Consider the following 10,379-nt stretch of genomic DNA (forward strand, 5'->3'; position numbering starts at 1 on the left):
AAATTTTCACATGATGAACAAGTTATAGGACCTTTAATATAATTAGCTCGGTTGCAGATCATCTCTCGCTGCTCTCGAACTGCACGGCCGCGGTACCTGGCTGGCTAACTAACTGTGCGTGGCTGTGTCGTAAACTACTCCCGATCGATTGGTGAATCCAGAGTTGGTTTGGTCATTTACCAGTTCAGGTATAATACCCGGGTGTTTTTTTTTTTTTTTTTGCCAAAAACAATAGGTGTACATATGTACACCCATGTACTCATGTAGCTCCATCTATGGACATCACTAACAATAAACTCCCAAAGTTAATTGAAAATATTCCTGAAAGGTAATTATGGTTTATTGGACGGATCCATAAAGAAATTGAGAAAGGACAGCCAAAGGATATATCATATCTGATATTTGTCAAGGAAAACATATTGGATTCTCTTTTCCGTAGCGCCCGAATACAGTAGAGCTTGAAATTTGCATGATAAAAAAATATTATCGCATCTCCACATTGTATGCATATCGAGATTTTCTTCTCGCTGCGGCTCCCGACGTCTTACCGTCTCCCCACTTCGCTGCTTCCCTCACAAGCAACGAACCAGCGAATTCCTCCCGGGCAAGCGATCCGTCCGTCATTCTGCTCGCGCCATTAAAATTCCTCCCATGCTCCTTCCGTAAGCTCTAGCTGGCTGCACGCGCCAGTTTGCTTTCCCCTCCCTAGTTCTTGCGTCCACGCGTGCTCCACTCCTCGCCCAGTCCCCTTCACTGCGCTCCCACGCGATACGATTTTTTATAGTATCCCGCGTGATCTCGCCGCCGACGGCCCTGGATATTCTTTCCATTTTCAATTGGATTTTACCACCAAATACAGTACTTCTTCTTCTTCTTTCCCCCACGTTTCCTTCTCCTTGATGATCGGAATTGATTGCGCGACCCTGCTCGCGCTTACTTAGCTTCGCGGGGTCGCCGATCCGGCAGCCGGCTCTGCTCGAAAGTTGAAACCCGATCCTTTTAGTTCGGTTTCGCGTGGCCGCGGCGAGGCAGCCTCCGTTCATTGGCTTGTCTTCTTCGCGTAAAAGATCAGTTTTGGCTTTGCTGTCCTGCCGGGAGTGCGTGCGCCGGTCAACACGAATTGGGGATTTTTACCGTACTAAAGGTTCTTCATTTGCGGCTGCTTCCGCTCGTAATCGAAGCTCAAATTCGAGACTGAAATCCAGCTGAAGATTTTCAGTTCCCGACCACGATTGCGGAGCGAGCTCATTCGATCGCCAATGGAGGACTCCGGGGAGGCCAGCATCGGGCCCTTCAGGATCGGCCCCTCGACGCTCCTGGGCCGCGGCGCCGCGCTGCGCGTGCTCCTGCTCAGCTCCCTCCGGCGCCTGCGCGCGCGGGCGCGCGCCGCGCTCTCTCGCGCCCGCGTGCCGGTGGCGGCCTCCTGGCTCCACCTCAGGAACACCCACGGCGTGCTCCTCCTGGCCGTGCTCCTCGCGCTGCTCCTCAGGAAGCTCTCCGGCGCCCGCTCGCGGCTGGCGCTGGCGCGCCGGCGAAGGCTGTGCAAGGGCGTGATGCGGTACGCCGGGACCTACGAGGAGTGGGTGCGCGCCGCCAAGGTGCTCGACAGATTGTCTGGACAGGTCAACGAGGCCGACTTGTACGACGAGGAGCTCATCAGGAGCAGGCTCCAGGAGCTCCGGAGGCGGAGGGAGGAGGGCTCGCTCCGGGATGTGGTGTTCTGCATGCGCGGCGATCTCGTCAGGAACCTGGGGAACATGTGCAATCCGGAGTTGCATAAGGGCAGGCTCCAGGTATTTGACACCATAGGCACTACTATATCGTTCTTGTTTGTTTGTTTCTGCTGTTTCAAGAATATTTACATCAAGTAGAGGTAAATTACTAAATGTAGAGAATCTATGGATCAATGATCTCAACCTTTTCACTGTCCATTATCTAACTATGCATATGTTAAATCATTGCATAAGCCAGCTCATTACCATACGGAAATTGTTTATCCCTCTTAATTAGATTTTTTTTTTCATTGAGGACGTGTTCAATGGCTAAAATTAGAAATTCTATGAATCGGTAATCCCAACCATTTGATTCTCCATTATCTAGTAAATATGCATTGTTTGATTCTCCATTTGAGCCGCTGAGGTCTGGGCAGAGGAAAGGCGTAGTCTTCTTGGCGGTAATCAAGTTTAACACGGTACCTCTCTCGGAGGAACAATTGTCAGAGGAACTCATGAACCTGGTTGATGAGCTCTGGGATTGGCAAGTCAAGAGGGTCTTGGAGACAGAGTTCTCGGTGGTGTTCCCAACTAGGCAGACCCTCAGGTTGTGCACGGGCAGCGGCAAGCTCTACCTGCCGTTGTGCAAGATCGAGACAGAGATCCGGGAGGCCTTCTGTGCTCCGAAGCCGTATCTGGTGCTGCCGTCGGCGTGGGTCCAGCTGTCCGGGGTCCCAGAAGACCTACTCGAGTGAGAGAGGCTCATGGCTGCCTTCGCGATGGTGGGGCGAGCCATTGATGTCGATGACCTTTCGTTGCAGAAGTGGGAGACGGAGCCGGTCCGGGTGCGTTTCCAGTGTCGGTACCCTGAGAGGATAAAGGGTTCGGTACACGTCTTCGTCAATGGTCAGGGTTTCACCGTTGGTGTGCAGGCTGAGAGTGGCCCGAGGGGTGGGTTTGGTGGAGGGTCGGGTGCGCCGCCTCCCCCACCGCCGAGGCAGGACAAGGACGATGAGGATGAGGAATTCTCGGACAAGGGATCCACAGACAATGAGTGGAACAAACACAGGAGAAGGAAGAAGGGGGACCAACAGGACAATGGGCACGTGGGGACGATCGTGGTTGAGGGAGCCAAGTCCACCGGGAAGCAGGCGGCAAGGACGAAGTGCGCTTTGGTAGCGGGGCGAGTCTGGGAGGGACCCAACCTGCCGATTTCCTTCAACCAGTTCGGCTCTAACCCGGAGTTGCAGCTGTGTCTATCCAAGACCATGGCGATGCCAGCGGCGGTCGGGCTTGGGGCGGAGCAGGAGGGGGCGGAGTCCCTTATCTCGATGGAGGATGGCTCCCAGGTGACAGACCCGCTGGCGACATGGGTGGCAGACAGCCAGCCGCCGGTGGGGCCACCTGCCAAGGTTGCGAGGGTGGGTGTGAGTCTGACGGGGCCGGAGGGACAGCCTCAGGAAGTGATGGCGGAGGTGCAGTCGGCGGTGTGTTAGGGGGAGAGGTCGGTTGCGTTCCCGGACCTGCGGAAGGTGGTCACCCAGGAGGCCCCGACTCCGCAGGCTAAGCGCACGCCGACGATCCCGTATGCAAGAAAGAAGAAGGCGGTCGGGGTCGTGGCGACACGCAAGAGCGCGAGATGCAAGGGTACGACGCCGGTCATGGAGAAGGCGCAGAGGAGGGCGAGCGAGAAGAACCTCGAGTCCGTCATCATCAACGACAAACCGTAGGCGCTGGCGAGCACTGGCCAGACAGGCGTAGAGCGACTTGCTGGACGCGGCTCTGGACGAGCCTAGAAGGCTACACGCGAGGAAGGGGACCTGGAGGGCACATCCATCCATTCTAGTCTTCTAGCTTGTATCGGTGTTTGTTTGGCGGTGGGTTGCCCCGTTGTGGTGTGATCTTTGTGGTGTGATCTGGGTAATGGTGTAGTAGGTCTCAGTCTTGTAGCGAGCGGTGGGTGGTGCTGCTTATGTGTGTTAGGTCTCAGACTCGGATGTATGGTTATCTGCCGTTGTGGCTTTATTAATTTAAAGCTGGGCTTAGGCCTTATGTTTAAAAAAGTAAATATGCATATGTTGGGTCATGACAGTAAGCCGTTATGATCTTCCAGAAGTTGGTTGTCCCTCTTATTTGATCAGATGCTAGAATTGATATAGCTCATTTATTCCTAGTGTGTGCGGCAAAGGTGTTAAAAGAAACCACAGCTCATTCCTATATAGAAATTTGGTTAAATTTTTGTATGTTCCACACACCTGTAATAAGGTTTACTGCTTTGAACTGGGAATTATGCATTCTCAAATGTTTTCAGAGACTGAATTAACTACCCTCTCTTCCATTCTGGTTACAGAGTTGATCTATTGTAATGCAGGTCCCTAGGCTTATAAAGGATTTCATTGATGAGGTTTCGACTCAGTTGAAAATGGTGTGTGAATCGGATACGGACGATTTACTTTTGGAAGAGAAGCTTGCCTTTGTTCAGGAAACTAGACATGCCTTTGGAAGGACTGCACTACTCTTAAGTGGGGGTGCTTCACTGGGTTCTTTCCATGTAGGTGTGGTGAAAACTTTAGTTGAGCATAAGCTTCTGCCTCGAATAGTAGCAGGATCTAGTGTTGGTTCCATTATATGCTCAATTGTCGCTACCCGAACATGGCCTGAGATTGAGAGCTTCTTCATAGACTCATTGCAGCTCTTAGACTTCTTTGGTCGGATAGGTGGTATTTTTGCTGTGACCAAAAGGGTTATGACTCATGGTGCACTTCATGACATTAGCCAGATGCAAAGGCTTTTGAGGGATCTCACGAGTAACTTAACATTTCAAGAGGCTTATGACATGACTGGCCGTGTTCTTGGGGTCACTGTTTGCTCTCCTAGAAAAAACGAGCCACCGCGCTGCCTCAACTACCTCACATCACCACATGTTGTTATTTGGAGTGCTGTAACTGCCTCCTGTGCATTCCCTGGCCTCTTTGAAGCTCAGGAATTGATGGCAAAGGATAGATTTGGCCACATAGTTCCCTTCCACGCGCCCTTTGCCACAGATCCAGAACAAGGTCCTGGAGCATCAAAGCGCCGGTGGAGGGATGGAAGTTTGGAGATGGATTTACCAATGATGCAACTGAAGGAGTTGTTCAATGTAAATCATTTCATTGTGAGCCAAACCAATCCTCACATCTCTCCACTCCTCCGAATGAAGGAGATAGTCAGAGCCTATGGAGGTCGCTTTGCAGGAAAGGTTTGTTTCTTACCTTTAATTATGTTAGGTTCATAGTTTGTGTGATGTGCTATATCTTAGCATCCAGACCTGTAACTCTTTTTGCAAGTAATTTAGAAACTCTTGAATGTAGTTCATGATTTTCCCACACGACCATTTACCCAGGTTTTGTTATACAATGAAAATTGTCTACTCCTAGGCAATATCAGTGAATGGGCTTATGGTAGGGCTGATCAAACAGGAATCTGATGAAAATACATCTGCACCTATTTTATATAAGAACTTTGTTATTGCTGATTCCTTGTCTTCACTGAACATTAGACATTGCAATCCCCGCCATATTTCAATTCCTATCTGTGCTTTACCAGGTCTAATTCTGTACTAATTTCTATAGCTCGCTCGTCTTGCTGAAATGGAGGTGAAGTATCGATGTAACCAAGTTCTAGAAATTGGCCTCCCACTGGGAGGACTTGCAAAGTTGTTTGCTCAGGATTGGGAGGGTGATGTCACCATGGTTATGCCAGCAACAGTAGCTCAGGTACTTTTCTTGATAAAATCTTCAGAGCGTAATGCTAGTTCTTTGGGTTCAAAATGTTTGCCTTATTACATCATTGGAATTTGCAGTACTTGAAGATTATACAGAACCCAACGTATGCGGAACTCCAAATGGCTGCCAACCAGGGTCGGAGGTGCACATGGGAGAAGCTCTCTGCGATCAGAGCAAATTGTGCTATTGAACTTGCATTGGATGAATCCATAGCAGTTATCAACCACAAACGAAGGCTAAGAAGAAGCACTGAAAGGGCAGCAGCTTCTTCACAGGGATATAGCGACAATGTTCGTCTCAAAACACCAAGGAGGGTACCATCATGGAGTTGCATCAGTCGAGAAGATTCGTCAGGATCTCTCTCAGAAGATCACTTTGGGGCCGCTCTTTCATCCAATCACCAAGGTACAATTCGAGTTGATGGTGCACCAAACACGTCTCACCATGTTCGTCAGAGTTAATATGATGGAAGTGAGAGCGAATCAGAAACCATCGACTTAAATTCCTGGACCAGGAACGGTGGGCCTCTGATGAGGACTGCATCAGCTGACAAATTCATCAATTTTATCCAAAACCTCGAAATCGATTCTGAGTTTGACAGGGTTCTTCCTGTAGAGGATGACACCACAGGTATTTTATCAGGATCTACATTTCCTAGAGATCCACATCCAACCAATAGTTCTAGAGTTACTACACCAGATAGACGCACAGAAGTTTCTGAAACGGAGTCATGCAACACAGGCATCGCTGTGCCTGAAGGAGATTTGCTGCAACCTGAGGGGACTACCAGCGGAATTCTACTTAATTTTGTCAGAAGAGAAGATATGTTTGCTCAGCGTAACAGGGATGCTGATGTGGCCGAAAGCTCCTTACCCGAAGCTTATGTGGACAGAATGCATTTGGAACCTGGTGATGCTGTCTCAGCTTCTGACAGTGACAGTTCTGAAGATAACAAAGATGTTGCTGACTCAAACAATCCATTGGTTTCTAATTAATACAGATTATGTAACTTCGCTCCAGTCATCAGTTGATGATAACAAAGAGGATAGATTCTGAATAATTCCTAGTGGTTTATTGCAGCGATGCTGTATAGGGAAATTGTAGTGCCTCCACTAAGAGAGCACCGGTAGTGGCAGCATTTGTGCTGTGTGATATCATATATTGATACTGATTTTATTTTTTTGAGGAATATATAGTGATACTGATGATACATGCATTTGCTGGAATCTAATATCTGCAATGAAATTAGTGTCTGTTTGTAATACCCCAGATTCTACCTGGTCAAGATTCTGTTAAAGCTGATACATGCCTCTTTTGGCATCTACTTCTGCAATGAAGTTAGTTTTTGTTTGTACCCTAGATTGTACCAGGTCAAGATTCTGTTGAACCTGTAACACTCTGGATATCCATCACTGTACACGTTTTCTTTATCATACGTACACAAAATGCTTTCTGAACAATTACATATTACCAACACTAGAAGAATTTTAGCTCAAATGATTGGAGTCCCTGATTTTCTACTTTGCAGGCACAGAAGTTTTGATAAAACTCGAATGGACGTTATACACACTCCTATGCCATCTCATAAGTTTAACAGAATAGTACTGATAATAATCAAAGCAGTCCTTCTGCACTAGTATATGATGAATATCCAATTTTACACATGACTACCCTCCTTATTGACATAATGCAGGCAAGTCAGAATGATATAGCACATCTGCAAATATCATGTGACAAATGCAGCTAAAAACTTCAACTAGTCCTCAAATGCTTTCAGATTGCGGTTTACAGAAGTAAAGCCACCATCAACCACAAGGTTGAGCGCGCTGATGTACCTTGCTTCGTCGCTCGCCAAGTAGAGCACCGCCTCAGCAACATCCTTGGGTAGCAGATCGACGCCTTTCAGGTTCGCCTCACTTCCAACAAATGCAAGAAAATCTCTCACTGCATCGCCCTTCTGCTCTCCCTGGGGCAAATGTGGCATGGAGAGGGCCGTGGGCACAGCGTAGGGAGACACGCAGTTCACCCGTATCCCATGCCTCCCTAGCTCCAGGGCTACACTCTTGGTGAGACCCACCACCGCGTGCTTCGAAGCGGTGTACGCGTGAGGCCCCAACCCTCCAAGGACGCTGGCGACGCTCGCCAGCGACACGATGGACCCCTTGCTGTTCGGGATCATGACGCGCGCCGCGTGCTTCATCCCGAGCAGCATGCCGTGCACGTTGATGTCGAACACCTTCTTCACCTCGGCGAAGTCGAGGTTCCGGATGTCCGTGACCTTGTCGCCTGTAATGCCGGCATTGTTCACCATGATGTCGAGGGTGCCAAACTTCTCGGCCACCGCATCCACGGCCCGGCTTATGTCCTCCTCGACCGTGACGTCGCAGTGGACAAACAGGGCGTCAGTGTCGCCTCCGAGGGAGTCGCGGACCTGCTGGCCGGCTTCGTCGTTGACATCTGCTATGCAAACCTTGGCGCCGTGCTGCCTAAAGAGGCGAACAATGGCTTCGCCGATACCGGAAGCGCCACCGGTGACAAGTGCTACCTTGCCTTCCAACCTTTTGAATCAGAAAAGGAAAACGATTAGATTCATTGCACATTCAGCAAACCAACATTTGACTTCATTGTAGATTGTTACTGTTGTTCAAAATAAGAAGCCAGCCAAGGACTTGTCATCAAGCGAACATGAAGCTAAACGCGCTCAGCTCAACATTCAGTTAAAATCATACTAGCACATTCAGCGTACCATCATTTGATCTGCTAGTTAATTTCTACTGTTGCGCAATACTATAAGAAATCAACCAAGGAATAAAAGCACTCTGTCGTGAGCCCCTTGTGCTGATACAGTCATACAGGTACCCAACTACAGTGATACTGTCTCATCATGGTCAACGCATCAAATTCCACGATGTTAGACAAGTTGCGTTGGAGGCTTTGGAGCCCAACGATCCAACAAGCAAAGTCAACTGTTTCGCTCTTCCCAGAGGCTCAGGTGCATCATGTGTTACAAGGGAGTTGCTACATAAAATAGCTGGCAGGGTGTGGTTGTCAGATAACCCGAGATTATTGTTCATTAGTGCTCAATGATTGTAAACACTGCAGTCATCCCCATCCCTACAAAATTGAATGTGAACTAAGGATCCGTCACGAAACTGAAAGCTTTGATTTTCCTCCCAAAACCAACACAAGAAATAAAACATGCTCACTATCCTAGTAAAGCTTCATAATAGAAACATCAATGGACCCTGCTTTCCCCTGGAGTGAGCAACTCTCCAACTACAGCAGCTAGGCGGATCCTTGGATTCTCGCTAGGAGCTAGTGAGGAAGAGTGCGGAAGCTTCCCCGTTCCTAGCGGCATCGAGATCGATCGCCGCAGCGGATGGATCATCGGAATGCGCGACGGGATCGTTGAGGGGAGGAGGGGGAAAGAGCTAGCGGGGGAGACGGGGACGTACCGCGGCGCGGAGGAGGATGAAGGAGCGGCGGCAGCGGCGGAGGCCGACATGGTCTCGTCTCGTCCGTCTCTGCTCCTCCGGCTCGGTCGCCGGCTGGCCGGGTGGTGCGGTGCGTCGAGCAGAGTGGGCGAGGGAGAGTGCGCTGGGACTGCTGGCTGGCTACTCTTGTTGACTTAACAAGGAAAATTCCACGTGTCCCCGCCGGATTCCGCGGTGCTGATGCTGCTATAGCATGGAAGACCTCACATTTTGGGTTTATTACACATCAAGATCTGTACTTTGGCCTATTTGTTTGGCCAAAAGCCAGAGGATATTAAGTTTGAACAAAAATATACATAAAAAACAACAATATTTATAATACTTCTAGGTGAAGCGCAATTTGACGCTAGCTGCAAAATAGTTATTCTACGCTCACCCTCTATTTTTGCAACCGTATGTAATGTTATGTCACGTTATTTGTGTCTTAGCACTGCGGTAGTTGAGTAGAACATAATAAAAATATGACGCAAATTACATACTTTTTTTTGTATATTTTACACTGTAATAACTCATACGTTTTTATGTCAACTTTGTTGTGAGTCAATATAAACCGTACATAAATTTATGAATGTAACAATGTAAAAAATGTTGGATGCAAAATAACTTTTTTATACTTTGGAGGTCAAATAGCGTTTCTAATACTCCTAGTTGATAAGTATACTAAAAAAGTATTCCCTCTACTTTCTTATCTAAGCTCAAAGATAAATTTTTGATAGTAAGACCACTAACACTAATCGAGTAAAATTGATTACATTTCTACCTTGTAAGATGGTGCTAATTAATGCAACAGCCATAGAGAAAGAGGCACCACATGCAATGTGCTTAATCATCCCAATATAAAAGAGCATTTCCACATAAATAAATAATTCCAACATATATTACTTGTTTATGTGTTCTTGATATCTATAATGTAAGTTTGTGGCGTTATATATAAAAACATTGAGAGTACATCCTATGATGGATCTGTTATATAGATTTGGTAACATAGATATTCATATGTTTTTGTCTAATAAATTAGTGGACCAGACGTGGCTCGTCATGCCTCATATTGGCCACCTGAGTGCTCGATGGATCAAGAATGGGGGCTCAACCTGTTTTTTTAAATAGAATATTGACTTTTGACTGAATTTATATGCAGTGACGAACTTGCCAAGGTTACCAGGGACAAACCACAAAAATTCATGGTTTGGGGGCAAAAGGTAAAAAAAAAAACCTACTTTAAACATTGTAACAAAAATCTTCACAATTTAGTTGGTGTGTGTGTGGTGGTGGTGGGGGGGCGGTACCCCCTTGGCTTGTATATAGCTACGCCTCTAGTAGTTGTTAAAGAAAAATTACATAGTTGTATGTATGTAGGTTCATGTAATGTAAAGAATCAAAGAAGAGAAAGAAAGAATGGATGTATAAAT

At 47.6% G+C, this 10,379-nt stretch overlaps 1 protein-coding gene and 1 pseudogene across 1 annotated transcript; one reads left to right on the forward strand and one right to left on the reverse strand.

The window, feature by feature from the left end:
• The first annotated feature begins 515 nt into the window (after positions 1 to 515).
• On the forward strand, positions 516 to 6,686 carry LOC127292199 (triacylglycerol lipase SDP1-like; annotated as a pseudogene).
• A 370-nt stretch (positions 6,687 to 7,056) lies between these two features.
• On the reverse strand, positions 7,057 to 9,095 carry LOC127292200 (zerumbone synthase). Its single transcript, XM_051321560.2, has 2 exons — positions 8,932 to 9,095; positions 7,057 to 8,034 (listed from the first exon to the last, which is right to left on the reverse strand). Exons 1-2 carry the CDS (start codon positions 8,979 to 8,981, stop codon positions 7,233 to 7,235), a joined length of 852 nt encoding a protein of 283 aa, XP_051177520.1. The 5' UTR covers positions 8,982 to 9,095; the 3' UTR covers positions 7,057 to 7,232.
• Between the last annotated feature and the right edge of the window lie 1,284 nt (positions 9,096 to 10,379).

Source organism: Lolium perenne, chromosome 4 (assembly GCF_019359855.2).
Source record: "Lolium perenne isolate Kyuss_39 chromosome 4, Kyuss_2.0, whole genome shotgun sequence".
Classification (NCBI taxonomy): Eukaryota; Viridiplantae; Streptophyta; class Magnoliopsida; order Poales; family Poaceae; genus Lolium; species Lolium perenne.

Excerpts from the sequence above, each read along its gene's own strand:
- LOC127292200 (XM_051321560.2), bottom strand. The coding sequence starts at position 8,981 with ATGTCGGCCTCCGCCGCTGCCGCCGCTCCTTCATCCTCCTCCGCGCCG. Across the intron at positions 8,035-8,931 it reads TCATCCTCCTCCGCGCCGCG|GTTGGAAGGCAAGGTAGCAC; the intron begins GTACGTCCCCGT and ends CTGATTCAAAAG.